Source organism: Pelecanus crispus, chromosome 5 (assembly GCF_030463565.1).
Source record: "Pelecanus crispus isolate bPelCri1 chromosome 5, bPelCri1.pri, whole genome shotgun sequence".
Lineage (NCBI taxonomy): Eukaryota > Metazoa > Chordata > Aves > Pelecaniformes > Pelecanidae > Pelecanus > Pelecanus crispus.
In genome coordinates this window covers 53,258,819-53,286,685 of record NC_134647.1, presented here as the reverse complement: position 1 = coordinate 53,286,685, position 27,867 = coordinate 53,258,819, and the positions used below count along the sequence as shown (strand labels likewise).

The window sequence follows — 27,867 nt, the reverse complement described above, 5'->3', positions numbered from 1 at the left end:
AACAGTCTTCTAATCCCAAGCCTTCCCCTTCTTCCAGAAGGGGCTACTGTATGCAGCATCTTGCTTTTGATTTATTTTTCCAGACTAAGCAGCACACCATATATTTGGAAATACACCTCACTTTCCCTACAGTCAACAAAAAAAGTGATTCTCCTTTGTCTGGCACAACATTAAGTTTTTAGTTTCCAGGCACCTTCCTATTTTGTTTTGAAACAGGGGAACATAGGTCTTAATACCCCATAGTTTTAGAAACACAAAATAACCTGGATTACATGTTTTATTAGCATAAGAGCATAGAATGTCCTGCTTTCATGTCATAACTTAAGACTTCTTTGTGGTTGCCAATTCTGTTAAGTATATCCTTTTTTTTTCCCTAAGCTAGTTTTTAGTAAGACTGTCCCTCCACTCTGTTCACAGTGCACTAGTTTGCAACAACAGAGATACAGGAACATGCAGCTAGGAGTGGAACAAGAATGAAGTCATCCCTTTTGTCAGCTGCTGACTCTTGTATCAGACTAATGAAACAAGTGAACCATATCTTATCATTAGTTCCAGCTGAAATCAGAACTGAGGAATAGTACAAGAACACCAAGTAAAAGACAATTCAGAGCTATTACAATTTCCTGAATTGTGCCCCATTAGAGAAAAGCCCTGATATTATCAAATACATGCATCTGTGTCCCAGTCTTAAAAGTTCTAAATTTTGCAAAAGGTGGTATTTTAGGCGTCTGTATTTGGTCAAAGGTAAAAGGAAAAATCTTAAACATTTAAAAAAAAAGTCTGACCACTTAAAATTCAATGGGCAAATCTTAAAACACCTGATAAAAGAAACAAGTAAATTTATTTTTAATGATTACTAAAATACTTTACATAATATACAAACAGATATGCTATCAGGACACACTCAGAAAGAAGTCACAGTTGTTTTTTTAAAAAACACTTGTCCAGTGAAATGTCCAAAACGTAAATGCCATCTTTTCCTTCCTGAGCTATTCTTAAACACCCAGAACAGCAGCACTTCCATGTCTTTTTACTGTTCATATTTCTTCCCGTTAAAATAAAAATCACTATCCATTGCTGGCTCTCACTGGTTAGAACAAATCCACCTCTGGTTTAAGTGTCCACAGCTCTGTCTCTCTCAAACTGTGTTCTTTTATATGCTTAAGGTGATTTTGGTCCATTCCATGTAACATCCCACACCTTTGCTTGCCCAAAGAAGCCAGAAGCTCCAGCACCTCAAGAGCTTTTCCTGGTTAAGAAGGACTTTTTGCAACAGACAGCTCAAGGGGTTTGTGAATAAAGGATGCATCCAAGAGCCACTGATCTCTCAGCTGTTACAAGAAAACGTCCTATTAATTTGCGAGCAGTCTTCACACGTTTCTTCATACTCAATAAAACCAAATGCACACAGAACAGTTCAAGAGCATACACTAACAGCAATGACATGGGAGTGCTGCAATTCTCTTTTTTTTTTTCTTTTCTTTTTACACAAAATACTTACAATAGAAACAAGTACATGTTTTTAGTCTGGTGTGAGGGATTCTCAGCATGAGGCACGCTAAAAAAATGTATTTTAAAAACATGCATTGCAAATCTGGTCTTCACTAGAAGCTTATACAGCAACCAGCAGGTTATATGCAGACACATGAAGAAAGGTTATCTTTCTAGGATACCAAGTACCACAAATAAATAAATTCTCTTGATGCAAAAATAATCATCTCATTTTAATGAGAAATGACCTATGTCTTCCTAAACTTTTGTTTGGGAAGGAGATGCAACAGGTCTTTAGTACACACACAGAGCTGACATTTTATCGTTTCCCCCCAAATTTTAAGACTTGCAGAACTTTGACAAAGAGCAGAGAATTCCTGGAATCAGCAAGGCAAAGAGGTGCTGAGGGATTATTTAACTGACGTCAGTACTACTAACATTAAGCAACCCTTTGTACCTCAGCTTTTCTCACTCTCCAGAACTGTTCAGGGCAGGCTAATTTAAGGAAGAAATGCTTGCTGAAAGGTTCTCTGCAAGTCACAAATCTTTCAAGCAATTTTGCCATTTCTAGAAGTTGCCAGAGACAGCTGACATCTATGTTGTGATCAGATGGATCAAGAAAAAGCTTGTGCTTATAGTAATGTCACTTTATCATTATTTTCAGTTTATGTCTTTTCTTGTGTTAGAAGAAAAGCAAGCAATTCTGGCAGATGAAGGTGATGTTTTTGCATTCTATTACCTTGTCAAACGCAATACCAGCTTTATGCACTACCAGAAAAGGATCCTCGTAGCAAAGCCGATAGGGCACCAGGAGAGCTTCAGAAGCAGATGAGTGGTTCTGCACTAGTGGACACTTTCTTCCAGTTCCAGGACACCAAGCCTGAATAAGTCACTGAACACAACTTACCAACAACCAGCAAGTTCCTTGCTTACGTTCTGTAGCTGATTTAGAGAAGTCCCAGTTACTTTAGCAGAAACAACCCCGCCAGTTGGTGGAATTTGCCTACACAGAAAGGACTGTATGCTGCCTGAGCTCAGCAGCTGCAGTAAGTTCTTCCCTGTTCAGCCACTGCAACATACATTTTCTGTCTTCCTCCTTTCCTGAGTCCTCTCCAGTAACTTTTATGTGCACCCCTCCACAGGGAGGCCCTTTTCAGGCCAAACAGGCAACACAAGATGAGATATACGGCTCCACAGTCCACTCAGCTTATCTGTGTCCATGCTATTGTAAGAACTAGGAACATCTGAGCTGGTAAACTTTGCCCAGAGGAAATCCCGGACTCTCTCCTCAACTTCTTGCAAGGTGAGGCTCTTTTTCAGCGACTGCTCATCCAGGAGAACTGTCAGCAGAAGAGCCACATCCCTAAATGCTGCATTTTCATGGTCGCAGTACTTGTAAAAGATTAAGGTGGAGCCTGCAGGCAGTGACTCAAATCGATGTACCACTGCTACCTTCTTGCCTTCTCTGAACCCAGAGCTGAGCTCATCATCTACCTCCAGCTTGACAATGTCACTATCCAATACGGCTTTGTCTGCCCCATTAATCTTGATTGTAGTAGCATTCTGAGAGAAGGCAAGAGCATTGGCAATCTCATTACTTAGGCACCTCAGCGCTTTCTCAGCTTCTTGGCCAGCTGTGAACAGTAAGATGGCTGGCTCCAAATGCAGATGGGAAGTATTAAGGTGTTTCTCAAGGAACACACGGGTTCTTCTCCACAGATTGGGGTCCTGACTCTGGTAAGTATTTTTCAGTTTCTTCATCTGGGCCCGAAATGCTTGCAGAATTTGAGTATGACTTGACAAAGTTGCATCCAGACGACTTGGTATTCCATTCCACAGGACATAAAGCAATGGGACACAAATTAACAGAACCAGTAACAAAGTCCATGTCTTGTGAAATGCACTCTGCGATTCACCATCATCTAGAGAAAGGAGGAGCAAACAGGAAGAAAACAATGTTTTAAAAGGAATCGGAAGTCAACACGTGAGAGGAAAATAAGAGGAAACAGTAGAATTCAATGAACTCATCCCACTCTCAAGCTACCAGTACAGTAGTTGAAGAGCGTAAAGAAGATGTTCTGGTTAAAAAAACCCCACCAACTTTGAAATTCTTTAGCAACTTAGTGAAGTGACAGCATTAAAAAAAAGGACATTTTTACACATTTCCAGATTGACTAAGAAATTGGACATTCTTCTGAAAAAGGAGCTCTTCTGAAAGCTTATCAATACTCCACTCTAATCAAATCCAAACTAGGAGCTTAAAACAGTTTTGAAAGAGGTCAATCTTCTTCCTACATTTAGTCTCTGCAAAAAAAGCCCTATACAAAACCTAGCATCACCAGAATGGTTTCTATGTTGTTATTTCTCCTCCCTATCCCCATAAGAATACAAATAGTTTCTGCAGCACTATTTGCATCTCAAACACTGGTGATCAACACTATCAGAAAACATTTGTGGTCTTTGGATCAGTCACCTTCACAGAGTACACACAGCAAACAGTGCACAGGGAGCACACAGAATATCAGATATTTTGATTTGGTTTTGCATTTGATCAGTTAAATTAACACGTTTGACCTACTACAAGCATAAGGCTCGATTCTGTTCCCAGTAAAATTAGTGACAAAATATACCACCCTCCCTGGAAACAAGAACAAACTGTATACCTTATGCTACCTTTTCATATCCTAACTTTAATCAGTACAGCAACACAACAGCTGTTAAATAAGAACACCACTAGGTCTGCCTCAGTTTTAATCTTGCAGCAAATCTTGTAAACACTACAGATGGAAGACCTTAAATTCAGGTGGAAATGTTACCTAATATACAAGACCCTTCATTCCTTCATGCTGAAAACATGTGCCCTAGCAAGGAATTAATCTGTTCTGGCAAGGACCCTCAGTTTAACACCAGCTACCAGAAAATCTAATACTTGGACAGGCATGAAAATGGTTAAATGTAACACACACATGAAATGGAAGTGAAAGCAGAAGTCTTACTTTTGGCCAAAGGCTGTGACTGCTTCCCTATACCGGACTGATCTTGAAATTTACTTGTGCCTAGTAAGAGATTAAGAAATGAACGTGAGAAAAATACTAAGACAACAATTATAATCAGTCTTCCAGCAGGGAATTTGGAAGGGAGTTGAAATCACCAAACTGCAGTATTTTCATTGAAAAGCTGTTCTTAATTATGCTTTTACATACCAACTTCTAGAAAGCTTACAGGAAGGTTAACAAAGCACCTTTGCATAACACCTTGTTGAAGCAAATGCAGTCCTGCTAAGCAGGAGCAAAGGCAAGGCTGTGACCTCATCCCGGGTAGGGCTGTATCAAGTATAGGGCTTTATGTTCTTTCCTGCATCATTCGTCCTCCTGTGCTCAAGCAAGGCTAGTCTTGAACAAGGAAAATGATGCATCCACTGCTATTACTAGCCTGAGAAGTCCCATTCAACTGGCAGACCAACTCTCCATCTACGCTCTTTGCCAAATGTCAGTTCTTAAGTCATCTTAACAATCTTGCATAAAAGCACAAGTCCCCAACCTATCACAAACCGCCCCCAAAGATTTTTAACTCTTGAAAAGTCATGCTAACAAAACCAGAGGCATTTCAAGTACAAGATAGCAAAATGACAGAGATTTAACAACCTCTTATTTTCTGCACAAGGATCCAATGTCCCGATTAAGTTTCCTGATTCTGCTCAGGAATTTGAGGGACAGAAAAATGGGAGCTCAATCAGAGCACACATATTAGAAAAACAACATAATGCAAGCTATAAGTAGCAAAAGCAAAGCAATATGTTAAAGGCATAGTCTCATATTCCCTCTGCATCTAGCTTGGGCCAGAGGCCTGCTTCATCAGCAGTCTGTTTCTTGGGATGAATTGTGCTTTTAAAGCAAAATGCAAACTTTCAACTTCAAAATATACTTTTGGTCTACTTATTTAAATGGGCTCAGACAGCAAAGTACAAGAGACACTATCCATAAAAGAGTGTTATGAACAACTTCCCCAAGAGACCAGTATGAATATATACAGTGCAATTGTTGGTCAGCATGTTTTCTGCATTTAGTCAGTTAATTAAAAAGACAGGAAAATTTCTGGCTCCTTGTGAACTATAGCAACTGGTTCAAAGCTGAAGGCTCTTTAATAACCAAATCAGGATACTGTCAATGGCACTATTGAGAATAAATTGAACAAACTCACCCTGCAGCAGTTATTTCAAGAACACTAAAATAAACTCTATAACCTTGTTTCTGTATGAATGTAATTGCAGAAGGTGATAAAAGCAGCTCTGGTTTAAGCCAGAGCTTAACTGGCTTAATGAGCTACTCTATTCTGTAATTTCAACCCCCCGGCCCGATAGGGCCCAGACACGGAGCTTGTAACTGGCTAAGCTTATATAAGTCTTCTAATAGTTAACAGATCAAAATCACCTCAATTCTGTAATATTTTACAGTGTAGCCCTGTTTGCAGAGACTAGGTTTCATATTTAGGAGACAGCTGTGATTCATACCCTAAAGGAAAAAATATTTCAATAAACAGTCTAAAAAGAGATCCTATCCTACCTAAGAATCTTGCCTTATTTACAACACAATTTGCATGAAGGCCAAGCAAATTATTTGTCTTGCCTAACTCAAAAGGCGTAACTTCTGCAGACACCTTGGAGCTTTCAGAGTTTCAAGTGATTTTCCAAAGTTCTTCACCCAACACACAACTGGTCACTCCTGCAGCACCTATTACCTCTGGCACAGGAAAGAAAAAGTACCAGACTAGCAAGAACTCCCTGCATCAATTCATTTTTCAAAGGTGTTTCACAGATGTGCAGCTACCACAAGACGAGCTTCTCTTCCAGAAGGCACTGTGATTATAAAAAAATCTCCCAAACAACCCCCCCAGGTTCTCCAGATTGAATTCCGATTTACAAGACTTTGTTTATCTATACCTGTTCAGGATAGAAACAAGCGCCAAACATTAAGAACAGGTGGCTACTAAGAATTCAGAACATTTTTTCCCCCCCTCTTCTTTCAAGTACTCTTCCAAGAGGAAGGAGAACCCAAACCAACAAATCCACAAAAACAACCAAAGACAAAAATCTGAAAGACAAGGAACTGGTCCTTAGATGAACAGACTGGAGTTTGCCAGCAAAGAAAAATGCTGCACCCTTTCCAGGAGCGTAAGACAACTTATTCAATCATGGCAGGCCACCATTACTCCAGGAAAGGCTAGAAGGGAAGGTGATGTGTACAAACTAATCTAACATTCAGTGCTACCAAAAAGTGAAGGTTTTGTTCCCTTTCTCAGGTCACCCCCACAAAGCCACTAGTACATGCTCTGCACTTACTGATTGTCCCATGAGTCAACTCCATTTCCTAACACAGCCAAAAAAAAAAAGGGCGGGGGGCGGGGGCGGGGAGGAGATCACTTTCTGTGGTCAGCAAGTTGAATAACCTCATAGAAGGGCTCTGGAATATGCTGCCTTCTCCAGCTTCCATTTGGATCTGCCTCCTGGGTCCCTTTCCACCTTCCCAGACAGAGTGTTCCAGGGCACAAGAAAAACCATAAGCAGAGGAAAGGAAAAGAATTCTGTACTTTTCACTTAATTACAGGGAAAGACTAGGTATCTATTTTTTGACTTACTCTGCGATACAGTTGAGTGGTGCTCTTGATTTTTCTCAAGCAAGTCAGCCTTTCTTTCTGAAACCAAAGCACAAATGTAAGAACTTGGTTATCACATCAGAGGTCAGAGTAAGACAGACAAGCCACACATGCTTTTAGCTCTTCCTATGAAATCTCCAAAGGTTATTAGGGAAGGAGTACATGCTGTGCTGCCAAACCAAGCCTGCACCATACGACAGTCTCTTGGACCCCTCTGTAGATGGAAAAAGAAATCTAATAGAAAAGGGTTAATTTGGCCCTTCACCCTGCTTTTCCCAATATGACACAAAATTATCCTTCCTATTTTTTCTTTTAAAAAGTAATGATGTGATAATGATAAAATGCAAAAGATGTGAAATTAGCAGTGTTAATTGATTGCTAATGCAGAGTACCAGATTTGTCACTTCTGAAACCAAAACTATTCAGCAGGAGGGAAAACCAAAAATAAACAGTGTAAAGCTATCACCTTAACAACACTGCTTTCAGACTCCTGCAGACACGGGCAAGTTCTTAGCTGCCTCAGAAAAACGCCTGCATGCGCTCCTGGGAAACAGCGGGCTGACACAGATGTGTTCTTGTGCACATCTCAGCTACCTGGTTCACGTCTGTGTTTTGTCAGTCTGTGCTCACAATTGCTTTCAGCACACGCTGTGTGATTAGGACCGTTACTGACTGAATGAATGCAAGCCACTACCTCACTCTCTGACCAGTTACCAGCTCTCCTAAAAACCTCCCTTACACAGTGTATCTATTCAGATGTATTCAAACCACCTGTAGTAACATAACTACCTTCTGCTGGGCTAAAAAGTATCCCGTATTTTCTTCCCCATTGTATTTCCCTACTGCTTCTGTAACACACATCGAGGAAAATCTCTTGAACAATGAGCAGAAAAACTGCTCCCTCACTTTGAAATCGCTTATAGTTAGCTTCTGCCTGCTAAAGTCAAAAGTAACTCATCTTCTTAGAAAAAGAACAGTTTTGCTTTGCTTTGCCCGAGGCGATTAAAGATCTACTCTCATAACAGTTTTTGAAGCAGGTATGATATTACTCATCTTTTTGTTTTGCTTTTCAAAAACCAGACGGCTATGTATTTATCAAAGTTCAAAACCGCGCTTTCTTGAACTTTATGGTTTTACACCCAAGCAGATGACTGTCATACTACAATCAGTTTTCATTTGACTCATGGGCAGGAGTACACCCTGACTTTTTTTTTTTTTTTAAAAAAAACGTCTTCATCCATTCAGATTTCAACTTAACAACTCCCCCTTTGGTAATAGAACTGAAAGAATTTTAGCACATTTAAGCAATCATTTGTTACATCATGGAAAAGGTACTGATAAAACTTGTGTTGTTACCTTTTAACGGTGTACAAACGTTCAGTTGATACCTTGCTGGTTTCTTGGGTTTGTTACTGTCATAAGCCTTTTCTTTTTCCTTTATTGGATTTTCTTTTAGAAAGTAAACTGAAGAACTGCCTGTCAGAAGGCAAAAAAGAAAAAAAAAGAAAAAGAGGATTGGTATAGGTGCAGTATCATTTGTGCTCGTAACATCACAAAACTGAAGGACCAAGACAAGAGTTTCAGAACATACATGACCTAAATCAGTGATTTTTCAAGTTGTGATCTCTGAAGAGTTACTTCATTAAAATGTAATCAAAAGCAACTAAGACTTGAAAAATTTGAGTTCACTACAAATATAGCTGTCTACACCACCACACACTTTTTTTTTTTTTTTAGGAGTCTTTGGCTTAAAAACACATGAGGGGAAAAAAATAAAAACCAGACATCAAGACACCAAATGCTAAGAGCCAAAAATGCCTTACACTAAAGGGATTCAGTGTAAACTAGTAAATACACAAGCATGGGAGTAAAGGGAGTTTTTCCCACAGCTTTGGGCACACAACTTACAATAATTGTCCTGTCTTCCACAGCATTAGGCAGAGGGGAAAAGAGAGGCAAATATAGAACATAAGTCCCCTTTTTACGTGAGTGCAAGCCATCCTTTAGTTGGGTCTCTTTCTCCCTCTCTCTCTGTCATTAACCATGAAGGCAATCTGGGGCACCTATGCTCCTAACCTAATCCCCTCAGGCAGCCAGGAAGAATCTAAACCAACACCTCTAGGTTGTTTGCCAAATTACACAGCCATTCAGATGCTGAAAGCCAACTTAGTTAACGTTACTAACTAGAAAGAATAAAGCCCTGTAAGATGACAGGAGTCACAGAGCAAAGGTCAGCTGGAAAGCCAGTCAAAAGCAGAACACCAGGAGAAGGGGTTTGAAAGGATAAAGTGCAACCACATGGTTGCCGAGATCCAAGGGGGCGGGGGGGAAAGTTCAGGTATGGAAAGAAAGCTGTAGTACAGCTGTGGAACACAGACCATGACACAACAATCAAGCTGAAGGGCATAAGCAGAGGAAACAGCAAAGGGAAGAATACAATCGGTAAAACTTTTTCTCTGTAACATTCACACTAGGCCCTTTTATTCTTTTAACAGTACTGGGTTCTCCCAGGGTTTAATGCGTATGGTAAAAGCTATAAACACATGAGAGCAACACGCAGCTTGCCACCTAGTGTTTATTAATTTTACTTCAAGAAAAGAAAACAGCCTTTTTCTAATACATTCTGGTAGCTTTAGCATGTCTGTTTATGTGAAGCATACAAAGGATGGGGGAAAAAAAAAAAAAACAAACCCCAACCAACCCAAAACACAAACAAGGGAGAAAACTGTAAGGTTTAAACTAAGAATTAAGTCACAGGCGCAACAGTAAAGTATTTGCACGTAGTGAGTGGGATACTGTATTTTCAAAGCAATCTTAAAAACCTGTTAAATGATTGATTTCCCACCAAGCTAGGAATGAAGATACTCTCCAAATTACTTGATCCTCAGGAATGCCAAACAACATAGCCATATTTCACTGTACTGAGGTTTTGCAAGGAAAATCTCACTAGCAGCAGTGGCTAGTAATCACAAGACCAGGAAGACCTAGGAATCTTAAGAGACAGACTGCTACACATGCAGTCCATACTTTTTAATTCCTCTCCTCTTTGCATCAATCAGTACTCTTTGTCTCTCAAAGCATTCTTAAAAGTTGTTGTAAAAAGGAAAGATGTAAACATATACAACTTCATTTCTCACAAGAAGACAGCTTGAGAATCAGCACCTTCTGTAACAGCAGGTATTGCCAACAGACAGGAAAAGACAAGCACGCACATGCAAGCAGACAGCACACATGGTACGGCCTACAGAAAAAAGTAAACTCCCCCGTTATGAAGTTTAGCTTTCCTAAATATGTATATGAACATAAATTCCAGTCCAGACATGCCTGTTCTTCCCTTACAAGGCCTTAAGCCTCCTACCCAAAGGATCATGCCTGCCTCCCAGGCAGCTAATGAGGATTTTCCAATCCACCTTAAATCTGCTAGCCAGCTACCTTCTGCATAGTCACCTGCCAAGACAGAGTGATTTTCTTACTATTCCCATTTCACATGCCGGTTTAATCAAAGGGATTAGAAATCTGCGAGTTCATAAACTACAGGTTTATAAACCAAAATACAAAGCCACTATTTTAACATGGTGGAACTTGTTCTTTTAAGTCTGGCACGTATCTACCCCTGTAGGTTCAATCTTTTTCAACACAGAGATAAGCCTGCGACACATTTGCCGCAATGTTCCACAGCAGCTACAGACAGCACAAACTCGAGTGCCAAAACCACCTAGCGCCTGCCTTGAACTCCTACAGTTGTACACGCTATTGCATATTTTAAGACAACTTCAACAGAGATTGCTTTAGGTTGTTCATCTAGAAGATGCCTGATTTGAGGGAGTGTTTGTAGGCTCTTAAAGCTTTTTAGTTCTAGAAGCAAGTTTCCTAACCTATATTTAAAACCTCTAAGCAGAAGCCAGAAACCAGTTTCCCAAGTTGTGGTTTTGCTTCCATTCTGCTCCCAGGAAAGCATGACAATTACATCCTCATAAAAATCCACCCTGCCTGTCCCGCTGCCTCACAGACCCTGCGTTCCCCCTGCTCTGCCCTAAACTGCAGAAAAAACACAATACTGCATAACTACAGGTGGGAGGGCTGTGAGGGGAGGGAAATTACTCTTTCGCTCCTATATAAAGCATTAGGGTCTCTTAACACCATACTCTTATGCCTGTTGTGACTATAATCAAATACCACTGTTAAGAGCTTGGAGAGTGGGAGGAAGGCACCTCTCCCTCCAACCTCATTTTGACAGACATCTACATTAACAAAAAACCCCTCAGCTGTACCTCCTAAAGCAGCCCAGCCATGTTTGAAACACTAAGCATGTTAGTACTCTGTTAGCCATCATTCAGGAGTAACAGCTTCCCACAGTTTTTTTCACAGATAAACCTTTGTACTTTCCCAAAGAAATACTCATAACCTCTCTCTTCCTCCCTCAAGATAAGACTTTTCCACCCCTCCTGGAAATTCTGCTTCTGAAGCATAACATTGGCAGCCTTTTCTAGGGCAATGCCACATAATTAGGGCCACGTGCCGCAGCTGTAACAAGAGCTTGGCGACAGCCCTGGTGCAAGAATACAGATGGGAATGGAGCACAGTCTCAGGCTTAGCCCAACTCATTGACGCAAGCATTGCCACATACTAATAACGTATGCAGTCCAACTCAAAATAGACCAACAGTCCAAAGGGGAAGAAAATACAATTTGCTTACAGTTTTCTGATGGAATGACAGGCTAAAGCCACGTGGCTGTATTACACAAAGTTATCCCTCTCTTAAGTTTTGAGAAGAATACAATTTTCGTCCACTAAAGAAAGAAGAAGGTGCCACACAAAGCTAACACAACAGTGTCCAGTGTATGCTTGGTGCTTCAGAGAAAGGACAGGGAAGCTCCAACTACACACTTCCTCATTAAGCAATGCTGCTTACTGTACAGAGCAGTCTTAGAGCGACCTATTTTTGCAGTTCAAGATACTTTATTTAAATTCAGCCTTTAAAAACCAAGCAGTGTTAGTAAAATCAGTTATTACCCATTTTAATGCTGTGACAAAATACTATTCCAAGTGATACACTAGGTAAAACAGCCACCTAAGGGCTTCAGCATGCTCTACGTACACCGATCCTTTTGGAAGGCAGAGAAGCACTCCCTGTCTCTTATGCATGGAATAAAAACGGCAGCGGGATTTCCTCACCTGTATGCCAGAACCATGGTAAAACCTGCAATGGAGCTAAAACCCAATAAACTCCAGTTCCTCCAGCGTTGTGCCTTTCAGCACCTTTGCAAGCGGCGCGCACAGTAACCTCTCCAAGTTAAAACCTACCTGGCGATCTACATGCTTTTATAGGGGGTCGAGTCAAGGTGTCTGGACTCCCAAAATCACACTCATCTCCTGAAACGAGAAACAGGTGAAGGCTGCGGCAAGGGCAGGTAGCTCACTTCAAGCCCACCGGGCTCCAGCCTGACAGCCTTCCAGGAGCACCAAACAGCCCTTTCAGACTCACCAGGACACTCCAGTGTTTCCAGCGGGGCTGACCGGGAGGGCACCCCCCGCTCCCAGCCCCGCCTCAGCACCCCCCCCCCCGGCTGCCCCTGCCCCGCAAGCAGGGCAGCCACGGGGAAGGAGAGGGCGAGCCCGCCCGCCCGCCCCGCTTCGCGCCGCCCCACCGCGCCCTCAACCGCGGGATCCACCGCCAGGCGCTACGCGCGCCCGCCCGCGCCGCTCACCCTCCAGCGCCCCTTCGGGGCCGGGTTCGGCCGCGGCCTCCACCTCGGCCTCCTCCGCCCACGCCGCCGCCAACCGGGGGCTCTTCCGCCTGCGCTTCAGCTCAGTGGCGTCCGGCGGAGCCTGCCCGTCGCTGCTGCGCCCCACCATCCTGTCCGCTACTGCCGCCGCCCTGCGCCGCCGCCCCCTGCCCCGGCCGCCCGCCGCCGCCTCTCCGCGCCGCGCGGGACTGAAGCTGCCGCCTTCCCGCGGCGGGGGCGGCTCCGCGAACCTCACTTCCCGCCGGCCCCGCCGCGGGGCGGTCTCAGCGCCCGGCGCTTCCGTCGCGTCGCCACCCGCCGCCGCCTGCGCGCGGAGGGGGCGCCGCGGCGTCACGTGGTACAGCGGCAGGCCCGCCATGGCCCGCGCGCCGCGGCCCCGCGCGACCACCAGTTCCCCCCCCCACCCCCCCCGCCCCGTAACCCCCCCCGCGCGCGCCCGCCGCCCCGCTGAGGGAGCGGGGCCGGGGCCTGCGCCTGCCGCCGCCGCCGCCTCCCGGCGGGAGGAGGAGGCCGAGGGAGGGCCGGGCGGCGGGGAGCGGCCGTCCCGCGGCCCGGCTGCGCCGAGGCTGCCCTCCAGTGAAAAAAATGAGGGAGCGCCCGGCGCGCCCAGCCACCCCGTCAGCCGCGGCCTCCCCCAGCCCGGCGGGGCCCCGCGGGGGCGGCCCCTGAGGGCAGGCCGGGCCCGGCGAGCTCCTCCGGGCGGGCCTCGGCCCGCTGCCGCGCTCACGCAGCGGTCCGGCCGCCCCGGGCAGGGCGAGACGCGTCGGCCGCGCCAGGCGGTTTCTCTCTCCCCCACCTGAGGGGCCGCGGCGCGGAGGGCGCCGGCGGGGTCCCCCCCCCCAGCCTCGGGTCACCCTCCGGAAGGTCCCGGGCGCTGCCTCCAGCGGGGGCCGCCGGAGGGGCAGCGTGGCGGGGCCGCTGTGCGGGCCGTCGGCGCCCCGTTCGCTCCCGCAGCGGTCGGAAGGCGTGCGGGGCGCTCCCAGGAAAAAGCGCCCACGCAGTACGGTTGGTGCTTACTGTAACACAGCGTGGACGAGGGCTGTGTTTGAAGCTATTGCACACCTGTGTGCGCCTGGTTTTCCTGTGTTTCCACAGCAGGCAGACATGTTCTGTAAGCGCTGCTTACCAGAGCAGCGAACAGTTCAGGACCAGTTTGGAAACAAGTTGCTAAGCAAATAGAGGCCCTTTTACAAATGCTAAAGGATTGCTACATACTGAAAAAGACAGGATTGAGGAAGATGATACTGACATCTGTAGTAAACCTTAACCTATGATGCTCCCAAACCACATACACTCACCTTTGTGACATTGTTTTGCAGAGCTGTAAACAGAGTGGAGTTGTAAACAGAGTACACTCTGTTCTGTGCACTCAAACAGGAAGGCTGGGTGAGGGAAGTGCCATTCAGTCTTTGCTTCTGCAACTGTCTTGTCTGTACGTATATTTCAAAATAAAGACAATTTTAATGCTATACTAGCACACCGTAAATGTTCCAGTTTCATCCAGAAATGAGTGAATATTTGTGAGATAAATTATGTGTACCTCCTGTACCAGCAATAAAGTAAATACTGCCATTCTTTTAAGATGTGAAAGCAGAACACAGACATTGAGCAATGTTTTCTAAAGCAGAAATAAAAGAGGATGTAACAAATACCACATCAGGAGGTTTCAAAGTACAGCTGAACTATCCATGCAGTTCAAGTCAAACAGAAAAAGACCTGCCAGTGACTGTCACATGATTTCTGACCAGATGGAACTACAGCTACAAGTAGCATCACTTGATTCGCAAGTTTCCAAAGGAAGTTACTAAATGATTACGTTATGTAAATATTTACAAAGCATGTCCTTTGTATTTCACCTAGTCACTGTTGATTCTTCTGCAGACTGAAAGTGCTGTTATTCCTATTTAAATAAAATCCTCCCTCAAACTTGAGTTAAAAAAAAAAAAAAGACCAGATTTCTTACATTACCATTCTACATCCCAGCTCATATCCCATGACTTTGTGAATGCTGAGGGAAGAATAGCAACATTACACAATGTCAACATGCTTTTTTGAAACAGTTTTGTGATGGTGGATGACTTCACGTCCTAGACTGACCAGTTAATTCTCCTGCCAAACTGCTTTTCGGTAACCAGGTTCTCAACCTGCGCAGGCTGAAGCTACCCCCCGATTTTGTCATGCACGCACCTCTTTCACTTGCCAAGCTGGAGTTCTGCCACCCGTCTCATGACGCTTGTGCTTCTGTGGACAGGGCGGTCCCTCTGCCCGCTCCCGATTGCCTCCCGTGATGAAGGGACTGGCCGGTTGTAGGGGCAGAGGGATGTAAAACACTTGGATTTTCATGAAGCCCTTGACACCTGCAGCGCCTGTCGGCTTTGGCCACCTTGGCTGTTCCTTACTTATGGCTAGAAGCAGATCAAATCAAATGGGCCTTTGGCTGGGATGCGAGATGGACGTCAACCAAGAGCAGGGCCCTCAGGGAGAACTTGGCCTCCGTAGATCAGCCACTCAGACTTTTTCCTTCCTGCTTTGCCATTCTCCCCAATTTTACAGCTTCTCCTGCACACAGTGAGAGGCTGGCCAAGATAAAAGAATGTGCTGAATCTGCCAGGGAGGGAGGTGGACTCTGTCCCCTCTGGGCCACCAGCACCAGGGTGGCTCTGCCGGTCACGGAGGAAGCGCTGCCCTTCTGCACTGCTAGAGAGAAGATGCAACCCTGCTATCGCTGCATGCGCTGTGCCCACGCACACCTCGTGCCTTCTCACCTTCCTGATACGACCAGCGTCGATATCGATACTCGTGCACATGCTCACCCCTTGTGTAGCGTGATACGCACGTGTGTCGTAACTGAGCGGTTACAATACGGTCGAGGGATGGACGCAAAGTTGGCCATAGGGCAGGGGGCAGCTCGTGGAGGCCTGGGGAGAGACAGAGGAAGCAGGGCACCCTCTGGCCAGCCCTGCCCTGGGGGGCACAAACAGAAGTTTCCTGCACACAGCATAAAGAATTGCTTTTTTCTGCCCACCTGGACCCAACCTCCTACCTGTTTTACCAGTGTCTCAAGTCCTAGTATTTAGAGATTTGGTGAACAACAGCTCCACATTGGTCAAATGCCCCCCTTCAGGCTTCTGCTCTCCAAATTGAGGAGTCCTAGCCGTTTAGTCTCTATTCCCTACAGGCACTGTTTCAGTTTCCTTTCCCCGTGCTTCGACTCAGCTGTTTGCTGCTGGGCTCCTCTGGCGATGTTAGTGAGAGGGCTGCAAGCTGACCTGGGGGCGGGGGGGGCGGGTTTGCAGTCTCTGCGCTGCTGCTCCTTGCGCTGATGCCTTTCCCTGGGGCATGTGTCCTGGGCAAGGGGCAATAGGGAAGGGGATTGGACCACACCTGTCCCCTGTGTGGGCACAGCAAGGCATAGCATTATTTTTTGGAAAACAATTGCCCAAACGAGGCCAGGAGCAGCTACACACACTCTCTGACCTTCTGCCAGCTGCAGTCTCTGGACCATGCTGGAAGGGGAGCACTGGGGGGGGGGCTCCCCATCCCTTGCCCTCCAGGCTGATGCCAAAGACACTCCATTTCACAGCCTGCAGCATCCCAGCCTCCCTGCACTTGCACAACAGGCTATTTCAAGAGTCTGGGGTTTGCTGGCTACGTGTTCAGGTTTTTTTTTTTGTTGTGGTACTTTTTTGTCTTCGTAAATCAACTCTCAAAATCCGTTCCCTCCTCACCGTCATTTAGTTGTTTAAATCTGCAGCGCCGTTACTTAACGCAGGAAGCCACCAGTCATCCCGCCTGCTTGAAGAAAACTCCGCAGGACCACAGAGTTGCAGAAATACAGCCAGAAAAGAAGTTACCGGTTCCTTGAACGCTCCTGAGAACGAGTGCTGTTCCCTGGGGAAAAGCCGTCCGCCTGTGGCGAGGAGGAGGGAAGGAAAACTACGCCTCCCAGCAGCCCGCCGGGCGCCCTTGGCAGGGCAGGGTTCACCGTCACGTTGACGGTGGAGGATTAAGGGTGCCCGGGCTGTCCTGCCCCCAGCAGAGCCAGGGGGGCCTCTGGGAAGGGCAAGCGGAGGGGCCAGCGCTGGCACCCTCTTTTCGCGCCTCTGGTTCGCTTCACCGCCCCAGCCGGCTCCAAAACTCCAAGCCTGGGTAAGCATCCGACTCCGCAAGCCACTTTGTTCCTCTGACTTCCTTCTTCTGCCAGAGCGTCACCAGCGGGAACAGAACCGGGAGGGGAGGGACGAGAGCCGGGCGGCAGAGAGCAGCGAATACACCCCCCCCCCCTCCAAATCTTAGATTTAGCAAGAAAACTCAGCTGTAGAGACAGTGCGGGTGGGGGAAGGTGTCCCCCTGCGCTAGAAGAACTGCTGTGAAGGCTGAGCTTGAGGGTTTTGTACGGAAATCCGCACCAGCTGCTCTCCAGCAGGGAGTTTTCCATGCCGCCTAGTTTTCCCCGGGCTTGCGTTGCGCTCAACTTTCCATCAACTTTCTCAGGCTACACCAGCGAACCCAGCTGTGGCCCTCCCGTCCCAAAGTGCTTTAGCAGAGGGGGAAGTGTCGCTGGGGGTTGTAGGGGAGTCAGGCTGTGACTTCAGGTTCACAACACCCGGCCAGGGCACTGCTCAGCCCCCTCCGATGGGCGCGAAGTCGGGTGGGGGTAACGCTGCTGCACAGGGGCTGGCTGGTGGTTCTGCCAGCAGCTTCACCTTCCAGCACCACCATCTCCGGATGGTGCCGGAGGTGGGAAGGTAAGGCAGAGCAGGCTCATTGCTCTGTGTCGACCTGGCTGTGAGATACCAGGCGCCCGAAAGCACGAGGGGCAGCCTGCCAAGCCCCAGCCTCCAGGCCTGCCATCTCAGAGCACAGCCGAGTCCATCCAAGTCCATCTGGATGAGGGACTGATGCCTCACCCCACCGGCTTGTCCCGAGGCAACTGCGGTTTGCGTTAGCGCTTGGACTGCTTGTAGCCTGCTGGGAAGCAAAACAGCTAATAGCCCTTGGGCTGGTGGTTCACGGTTATCGGTGGCATCCCTCCATTTTCACACCACCTGGGTAAGCATGGAGGGAGGAGCCTCTCTCCACCATGAATCACTGCTCCTGTGTTTGTGCTTATCAGGTTTACAGGCATTTAGTTGCAATTCCTGAGGCCAAGACAGGATGTCTGTGAGAGGGGCTTGGTCAGCCACCTGAACAATGAGGAAATACGTCTCCTTATGACCAAAAGAGAAAGTGAAACAAAACGGTGCAGAAGGCAGAGCTCCAGGGGAGAAAGAAAATGGAAGAGAATCCAAGCGTGGATCTGTCTGGAGGTAAGTGAATCCTATGCTTACTCCATCTACTAGGAAAATGCCTTTGCAAGAAGATTTTAACAGTGACATGGGAAACCTAAGCAAAATAAAAATAAAAAATAAAAGAATCCCCTCTTTTCCAGGCCAAGAAAAGCAAGTTGCTATCTTTTTTTGTAAGGTGAAAGAATGACAAGTTACTTTCAGTTCTGGATTCCCATCTGCAACAGGCTTAGACTCTGTCCAGGGTGGCAGCACAAGGAGGGCTAAAGATGGAGCTCCAGACTGGGAGAGCATTCTTCCCTGCATCCCAGTGCTTCCTGTCTACAGATGCTTAAATAATAAGCCAATTTTCCACTACCTGTGGATGGGAAACCTCTGGAGGAGGCAGGGCAAGGAGTACTGTTTGTGCCCAGCTTGAATAGCAGGATACCTCCAGGTTCCTCATATTTCAGTTTCTAATGTGTACTTACATTCTCCAGGCGCCTTGTTATGACTACTACATGTGAGTGTTTCAGTGATACCGTGATGCCATAAGGAGCTCAGATCTGTCCTAGGCAGTCGATAGTGCTCCTGTAATACTTGGCAACAAGGAGTATAAAAATCATCCTCCAGAGGACAGCATGTTCTGACACATGACAAGTGCAACTTTTCTCTGCTTTCAAATTAGTAGGGAGTTCCTTGCCATTTTTATCAAAGTCTTCATTCTAATTTTAGCACAATCAGTTCTGTGTCGTTGTAGTGCTTGATCATTCATAAGCAATTTTTCATAAATAGCACCTGAAGTTTGAGCTGCACTGTTTGGTTTTGTAAGATTCAGAATATGTTGCAAATGCTTGTGTTCAGCCTCAGAATTTCTCTATTGAATTATGCCCTACTGTTTGCTTTTAATTATATGTTGCCATAGCATTTTGGGAGAGCACCTCCAGAACAGGATCAGAGAAGGAGCACAAGCAGAGCTAACATTTACATTCAGACAGATGCCTGAAGTGCATTGGCATAACTGTTCTGGCCAGTACTCAACAACAGCCTTAGAAATTCTTCAAATCCATCACCTTAATTTACCAACCTAGGAAAACCCACTATCTGTGGAAGATGTGGTAACACATCCCACCACTTAATGAAAGAATTGCCTGCCCACCCCACATAGGACAGTGTGGAACACAGACTGGGATTGAGTTAACTTTCCTTATAGGAGCCTGTACAGTGCTGTGTTTTGGATATGTGGTTAAAAAAAAAAAAATGTTGATAACACAGCAGTGTTTTGGCTATTGCTGAACAGTGCTGGCACAGCATCAAGGCTTTCTCTTTTCTCCCCCTCTCCTCCCGCCAAGCAAATAATCTGGGGCAGGCAGAAGATCGGGTGGGACCCAAGGTGGGCAAAGGGATATTGCATACAGTATAACATCATGCCTAGCAACAAAAGCTGGGGTACAGGAGGAAAGGGAGAGGGGGTTGGCTTCCAAGGTGGCCCTTACTCAGAGACTAGCCTGGCATCAGCCCGCTTGTAGGAGGTGGTGAGTGATTGCCTTTGCATTGCGTGTGATTCCCCCCACTTTCCTTCACCTATTCAGCTGTCTTGATCTCGACCCATGAATTCTCACTTTTGGTCACCCTATTCTCTCCCCCCATCTCACTGCGGGTAGATGTTTCTGAAATGCAAGAACTGGGAGTTTTACAGGGTGGTGGTAAAGCACTGACTCCTGTATGGCTAGCTGAGCTTGTGAACTCTGATCCCAACAGCTGGGCCACCCCAGGATGAGGTGGAAAGCACAGCAGAGCATCCTGTGCACCAAGAGCCCACCCAAGAAACACTTGAGCACCAAGTGACAAGCAGGTGGCCTGAGACCTCCTGCAAACCAGAGGAAGACTCTTTGGTCTGTAAATCACCAACTGCTGATGGAGGAGAGATGACACTGTTGGATTCAGCTGGCCCCACAGTAGAGGAGAATGTCCCCCAGGAAACTGAAGTATCACTGGAAGAATCTGGGAAGACAAGAGATGGTGTCTCAGAAAGATCCCAGGAAGACGATGACTTGGATGAAGGTGAGTCTTTCCCTTTCTGTGTGTACAGCATTTCCAAAATGCTGATAACCTGGTGTGGTGGGTTGACCCTGGCTGAACACCAGGTGCCCATCAAAGCTGCTCTATCACTCCCCTTCTCAACTGGACAGGAGAGAGAAAATATAATGAAAAAGCTCATGAGTCGAGATAAGGACTCAGCAATTACCATTACAGGCAAAACAGACTCCACTTGGGGAAATCAGTTTAATTTATTGCCAATCAAAACTGAGTAGGGTAATGAGAAATAAAACCAAATCTTAAGAACACCCTCCCCCCCAACCCTCTCTTCTTCCCAGGCTCAATTTTCTCTACCTCCTCCCCCCGAGCAGCGCAGGGGGACAGGGAATGGGGGTTGTGGTCAGTTCATCACACGTTGTCTCTGCTGCTCCTTCCTCCTCAGGGGAGGACTCCTCACACTCTTCCCCTGCTCCAGTGTGGGGTCCCTCCCACAGGAGACAGTCCTCCACAAACTTCTCCAGCATGGGCCCTTCCCATGGGCTGCAGCTCTTCACGAACTGCTCCAGCATGGATCCCTTCCATGGGGTGCAGTCCTTCAGGAGCAGACCGCTCCAGCGTGGGTCCCCCACGGGGTCACAAGTCCTGCCAGCAAACCTGCTCCAGCGTGGGCTCCTCTCTCCATGGGTCCACAGGTCCTGCCAGGAGCCTGCTCTAGCATGGGCTTCCCACAGGATCACAGCCTCCTTTGGGCACATCCACCTGCTCCAGCATGGGGTCCTCCACAGGCTGCAGGTGGATATCTGCTCCACCGTGGACCTCCATGGGCTGCAGGGGAACAGCCTGCCTCACCATGGTCTTCATGGGTTGCAGGGGAATCTCTGTTCTGGTGCCTGGAGCACCTCCTCCCCCTCCTTCTTCACCGACCTTGGTGTCTGCAGAGTTGTTCCTCTCATATTCTCACTCCTCACTCCAGCTGCAGTTTGTGTTCTGTTGGGTTTTTTTCCCCTTCTTAAATATGTTATCACAGAGGTGCTACCACTGTTGCTGATGGGCTTGGCCTTGGCCAGCAGTGGGTCCATCTTGGAGCCGGCTGGCATTGGCTCTATCAGAGATAGGGGAAGCAGCTTCTCACAGAAGCTCCTCACAGAAGCCACCCCTGTAGCTGCCCCCCCGGCTACCGAAACCTTGCCACGCAAACCCAATACACCTGGGCCTTTGCTTAGAGGAGGCAGAGCAGGAGAAAGGGTTGTTGGTTCTTGTGCTGAAAGAGACTAAGCATAGGTCTGCGAATTTTATTCCCTACAGCCAGGCTCACCCACAATAAAATGGACAGCAAAGGAGACAGCCCTGTCCACCAGGAAACACAGGAGGACAAGGAGACAAGCAAGCAGTGTGAAAACTCCTACACAGCAGAGGAAGATGCTACGTCAAGCAGCAAGTCACTGAGTTCTGACAGTAAAATGACACATTCGGATGCGACTGCCACAGAAGATATCACTGAGGGCCTCTTGTCAGAGAAGAGCACCAGTGCCCCTCTCCTAGAGCAGGAGCCAGAAGAGCACATAGAGCAAGAAACACAGGAGAGCGGATCCCAAGGCACATTAAGGAACAGACATGGGACCAAAGGTGAGGTGGTAGCTGCACGCTGCTGCTCTTCCACTGTGCACATGCCTACACTTTCCACAGGCATTAGAAAAACAGTATGGTGAGCTCTCTAGAGCCTGTTGTCAGTTTTCTGGAATCAAGCAGGAAAGAAGGTATAAGAAATTAACTGGCTTCTCTCTTTCTCTCTCCTTTGGCTACTGTCCTGCTTTGAAAGGCATGAACCATGCTGCACTCTGCATCATCTTTCTCCTTCCCCTACCCTAAAAGCAGGGGGAGCCAAGACTCAAAGCAGTATTAACCCAAAGCAGTATTCACTTCTAAGTCTCTCCCTCAGCTGGGAGCTCCTGGCAGCTCTGTTGCTTTTCTTATTAGAGCCCAACTTACCTGTTCCCTCAACACTGAGTGGCACATTTCTTTCTCTTACTGTAGGGCACACAGCCCCAAAGCTAGAGGCTCAGTCCTGCTTGCAGAACGTCACCACCCAAAACACAGACCAGGAGAAGGCCAAAGAGTACCTCTGGCTGAAAGGTGAGGAAAAGAAGCTTCCCTTGTGCATTACTCGTCGACCAGAAGGCAGCCATCCTGCAGGAACAAGTAATGAAGCACAGTTAATTCTTCTTCTCTCTCAGGACCTTTCACAGCCTTTTCTGAGGGTTTGAGAGAAAAACCATTGTCTTAAAAATAGGCTCACTTTGAGCCTATAGTAGCAGCTTTCCCTCCAGCTCTCCAGCCTCAAAAGCAGGCACATTGTGTTCAGCATGCCAGGAGTACCCTGGCACATCCTGGGAGGTCTGAGGCTCCTATGCTGATGGTCCCCCTTCCCAGTCCCCCTCTGTGTTGTGGGGCCCCAAGCAGGAACTGTGATGCTGATCTGCACCACACATTTCTCCTGGTGGAAAGAGACCCTGCTTTGCCATGGAGAGGGACACAAGTGGTTGTGTCTGGACCTTGCTGTCCTCTGTTCCTGAGCAGAAGCATGGTAGCCTTTTTTCACCCAGCATAGCTAGGAGGAAGGTAGTGAGCAAGGCACCTTAGCTGGGTCAGACACCTCCATATGTGGAGGTAGGTGCTCCGAACGGCCATAAACCTTAAAAAAAACAGAGTGGAGGGAAGAGAAGAAAGTTTGTGGCCAGCTGCAGTTTCCTCAGGAAATTTTGCACTGTGACAACAAAGCTGTAGCCTTGCCTCCATCTCTGGAGCTGTAGTCCTCCCTGGCTGGTGTGTAGGAGCATGGGTTTCACAACACAGGGCAAGGAGCCTCTTCACCATTCCTGGGACCTCAGAAAGCGTGCCAACCCGAACCACTTTCCTGGGGTAGTGGGGAAGGTCTGGGAGGGGAAAAAGACCTCTTGTAGCTACTTTCCAGCATACCACTGCAGATCACTTGGGACTGACTTCTGTTCCCCGTCTTGGGTCTCTCCCCTGTTGAACAGGGCTTGTCATCATGAGCCTCATATTGCTCGGCTTCTGCATATTCTGCTTCGGCAGCTCGACCTCCAAGTCCCAGCAAGCCCTCAAGAACCCCACGGTGGAGGCCTTTCTGTCCCAGTTCAACCAGCTGCAGGACAGGTTTCCAGGGCAGAGTCCCCATCTGTGGCTTCGCGGGTGCAAGCTCCTGCAGAAGCACCTCAGTGCGTCCCACCACACGCAGCCAGCCATCATCATCTTCACGGCTGCCCGCAAGGGTGAGCGGACCTTGCAATGCCTTAGCACCCATGTGGCTGACACCTACTCGGCTGCCCTGCATGCCAGCATGGTCCAGATCAATGGCACAGATAAATCCAGGCTCCAGAGTGACCAGGCCAAGCTGGAGGTGGACTCAGAGCTGAGCTTAGCTTTCCAGGCTGGGGGCCGTGCTGCTGTGATACACCGCTTCGAGTTGCTGCCAGCGGGGGCCACCCTCATCTTCTACAAATACTGCGACCACGAAAGTGCTGCTTTCAAGGATGTGGCGCTGCTGCTGACTGTGCTGCTGGAGGAGGAGATGCTGGACACCCACATCAGCCTCCAGCAGGTGGAAGAGAGAGTCCGTGACTTCCTCTGGGCCAAGTTCACCAACACCAGCACCCCCAGCTCCTACGACCACATGGACTCTGACAAGCTGAGTGGGCTGTGGAGCCGCATCTCCCACCTGGTCCTGCCAATCCACCCGGTGCAGACCATTGAGAAGGGGGGCTGCCATGTCCACACCAAACCCTAGGGGCAAAGGCTGCCAGAGCCTGGGAAGGGTTGGAAAGATGGTCCTGGCTGACTCCGGTGCAGGTGGAGGCACAACCAATGATGTTTCTCTTCAACTTGTTTCCTGTACCTTCCTGGGAAGAGTTGGACAGGTACGAGTTGATCCAGGCCATTTGGCCAGCTGAGTCCTAGAGGTGACAGATCATACACTTCCTTCTGGCAGATGGGAAGAGCAGATATTTTAGACTGCTAATTGCACAGGAGAACATCACGGCATGGGGAGGCAGGAGGGAAAATACAACTTTGCAGATAGCATTTCTATCAGGAAATACACAAATAGCGTACACAACTATTATGCCAGAAAGATAATTCTATTCAGTAGCTCTTTCATTTCTCCCTACCCCTCAGTTTGCTAGTGTTGTGTACATCAGTCTCACAATGTACTTAATCTAAAAGGTTTCTCCCTCTTTGCAGAGAGCTGCTGGAACACAGGAAGGTCAAGTTCCCCAAAGCCCAACATTTTGAAGGCATGTTTCAAAAAGAAAACTATTTTACTAGTCAAGGGTTTAACCAGTCAGTCCAGATAGAGTCCCACTTGCACAGGCTGAGTGACTGTGCAAAGCACAGTGACCCAGCAAAGACTAGATCCTAAATATAGGATGTTCAAACAAACCTGCAATTCAGAAATCCCCTAAACATCAATTAGAAGAAATTTCAGGTTGTCAGCACTTAAACACTGCACTAAATGGGGGGAGCCCATGAGGGAATCCCATATGCCAGAGAATAAGCTCTGAAGATGGAGAGCAATGAAACAGAAACCACCTTACTGTCACTCTGATAGTGTGAAGCCTCAAGAGATTGCACAGATGAAAGAATGAGTAATACAGTTTACCTTAATGCTACCTCTTTTAAATTAAAAAAGCCCCCTATTGATCCCTTTGCCACCACAAGGCTATGACTATCTCTTTGGGCTGATGCATCAGCTTTGGTCCTACATGATAGATCGCTCTTCACCCAGATCTCTGATCTGTGTGTAGGGCAGGAAGCCATCTGCCTGCCTCTCCCCAGCTAACTTTTATTGATGAATGTAGATGTTAAGACTGATGATAATTTATTTCAAACCACATAGGGTAGTACACCAGGTCCTTACCCTCCAAAGGTACATTTGCCTCCCTGCCAGGCAACTGGTGCTCTGGCATATGCTAAAACAACTAGGAGCAGTGCCGGGATAGCTGGTAAAGACAAAATCTCTGGTGTTAACACTAAAAATCCTCAATGAAGCAGGTTGGTTTCTTACCGTGCCTCCTCTTCTGCATCCCAGGAAGAGCAATCCAAGTCCTGGAAACACTGTGGTGCCCCTGCATGCTGCATTTCTGCAGATGCTCTGGGGCAGAGCAGCCAACTCAGGGAACCCCTGGGGGGGTTAGGTGCAGGTTACAACATTTATAATAACCCAATAATCAGCCCCAGGTGTCAGTCCCTTGTGCCTACAGTGCTGCCTGCCAGAGAAGGAGCAGCTGTAGCAGAGCATGGCTTATTTCCGTATAAGCAGCATAGACTGGGGCCTTGCAGACCCAGGCTCTGTATCCAAACAAGACACAAATTGAGAACACTACTGTGTTTTTACAAGCAGAGCATCTGAGTGTCCCTTACAGCAACTGGACCCTGGCATTGGCCGGGTCTCCTGCCAATGGTGCCGTGCTGATCTGTCCCACCAATGGCTCAGCTGAGGCACAGCCCTGCACCCTAAGACCACAGCCTGTCTCTTCTTTCCTCCTGCCGTGTGCCTTGACCTGTCTCAGGAGATTTGTGGCCATTAACTTGGAGGAGGGGACAAAATGAAGGAAGAGGAGGGCGTTATTTGTTCATGTTCTAACGAAAGAACACACGAAGACAAGACCACAAGGGTTTTAACCATGACAAACACTGGGCTAGATGTGAGAATTACCTGCTGGAGCCCAGCATCAGCGGGGCAGCCCAGGGCATGGTTTTGTATGAGGTATGGGTTGCTTCCTCCCCTCCCTCCTTTTCATTGCTATACACTACTTTGGTAACAGAAAACACTCTTTCTGCTCTGCACGGTTCAGTATGGGTGTTGATATAAGAACCGGCAGACTATTAATCATGTTATGTCAATATCGTGAGGGAAATCTGTATTTTAACATTATCTCGCTCTGTTTTATGTACTGTGTTTGCAATGCATAGCCAAGGTAAGCAACACACTGCTTGGGCACATCCATGTAAGCATCATCCACCTGAGCTGTTCTAATGCAGAGATATTTTTATGACGTTTTAAAGACAAAATATCTGCTTGCTTCTGAAACAAGACTTCTATTTAAAAATAAATAATGAGATGATGAAAGAAACCAGCAAAGTCTTCAAAGTGATACTGGAGTCTTACCATATTACGGTGTCCCGCCGCCCCCCCCCCCCCCCCCCCAAGCTATTTTCAGTTCATTAAGCAAAAGAGATCATCATATTGGACAAAGTTTTATTTAGGTCAAGGTTGCAGTTGTGCAAACAAAGTGAGTATTTGCTTTTTCTGGAAAAACTCCAAACAACATTTTTATCAGTTGTTTGGGGCAAACATTTGCAGCTTTTTCAACTATGGCAAAACTAAAAACAAACCCCTAAACAGCTGCTGAATTCAACCCAGGCTGAAACATACTGAGGTTTGCATAATACTTAATGCTAATAATTAAACTGAGATCCACTGGCAACTGAAATATTTTAGAAATATGGAAAGCAAATATTTCTCATTTCAACACCCTTGATCAGATCAGTTCCACCCAATGTCACACCACCTCAGCACACACAAATTTTTATGTTTGTGGTGAATTATTTTGCCCAGCTCTGGCCTAAACAGAGAGAGGGATGGAAAAAAGAAAGAGGATTTACCCTTTTATTCTGGAAGTTCTTCAGTCTCTGTCCAGGGCCTGGCAACCTAAATACTCATAAATAACATTGGCATTTATTTTCAAATGGATGTTCTTGTGATCGATTGCCAGAAGTAAACATCACTCATCTCCTGTCATCTGATGCAAAAGGACAAGATTTGGTCCTAGCCCAAAGATTCATATGAAAATCCAGTGTCACCAGGTGCAGTGATTGCTGGATGTCAAAACTAGGCTGCTTTAGACTTGCACGTGAATTCAGAAGTGAGTCCAAAGGGAGCAGCTGAACGAGCTCTGAGAGCTTCTCTAGGCAGAAGGGTGCACTGGTGGTTTTCCCCTAGATGATGTGCTCACCATGATCTGTATCGGAAATAGCATCATCATCCTTGTACCTGCTCCAAAAAACCAGGCTGAACCCAGAGTGGGCGTGGTGCCTGCTGTTGAAGAGAGGCAGGGTCACCAGGGCAGGCAAGTCCAGGGGCTGCTCAGCAGTGACTGCGCCTCTCCGTAAACTTTGGGGCTAAATCTGCAGCCCGTTCAGAGAAAGGATCTTTAATACGTACCAAGCAAGAGCCTCCTGCAAGTCCCTGAAATGGCCGAGCAGCGCTTCCCTGAAAAGGAGAGATGCCGACGCAGAGGTGTGAGGCCGACCTTCCCACCCTCTGTGCCGAGCTGCAGCATTTCCACACCATCCCCTTCCTCCCGCACCCCAGGGGGGCTTGCCCTGGTGTCATTTCGGGGGGCGGGAGAGGGAGGGTGGCAGGACCCCCAGCAAGGTCCTCCAGCTTGTTTCTCCCAGCCAGGGATTTGGGTTCCCTTCTTCTTCCCAGACTGAATTAATTCAGAAACACTGCACTCTGGTGCATGCTTCCCCAGGGCAGGGTGCTGGCATGGGTGCAGCATGTGCAGAGGGAGACCGCCGGGAGACGCAAAGGACATGGGGCACAGCTGAGAGCGGGTGCACCCACGGCAGCTCCGGAGGAACTAAATCTC

General features: G+C 47.4%; 2 protein-coding genes across 3 annotated transcripts; one reads left to right on the top strand and one right to left on the bottom strand.

Moving 5' to 3' along the window:
• Positions 1-822: 822 nt before the first annotated feature.
• LOC104038055 (torsin-1A-interacting protein 1) lies at positions 823-13,248 on the bottom strand. The gene is made up of 7 exons (XM_075710801.1): positions 13,070-13,248; positions 12,852-13,021; positions 12,448-12,516; positions 8,500-8,619; positions 7,126-7,182; positions 4,488-4,547; positions 823-3,413 (listed from the first exon to the last, which is right to left on the bottom strand). Exons 1-7 carry the CDS (start codon positions 13,246-13,248, stop codon positions 2,614-2,616), a joined length of 1,455 nt encoding a protein of 484 aa, XP_075566916.1. The 3' UTR covers positions 823-2,613.
• A 4,842-nt stretch (positions 13,249-18,090) lies between these two features.
• On the top strand, positions 18,091-25,412 carry LOC104027722 (torsin-1A-interacting protein 2). Of its 2 annotated transcripts, none has more exons than XM_075710677.1 (5): positions 18,091-18,199; positions 19,919-20,221; positions 21,503-21,823; positions 22,232-22,330; positions 23,236-25,412. In XM_075710677.1, the coding sequence occupies exons 1-5, from the start codon at positions 18,166-18,168 to the stop codon at positions 24,000-24,002; spliced, it is 1,524 nt and encodes a 507-aa protein (XP_075566792.1). In that variant the 5' UTR covers positions 18,091-18,165; the 3' UTR covers positions 24,003-25,412. The 2 variants fall into 2 exon arrangements, with proteins under 2 accessions (XP_075566792.1, XP_009476818.1); XM_009478543.2 differs by having other exon boundaries at positions 22,232-22,396.
• The last annotated feature ends 2,455 nt before the right edge of the window (positions 25,413-27,867 follow it).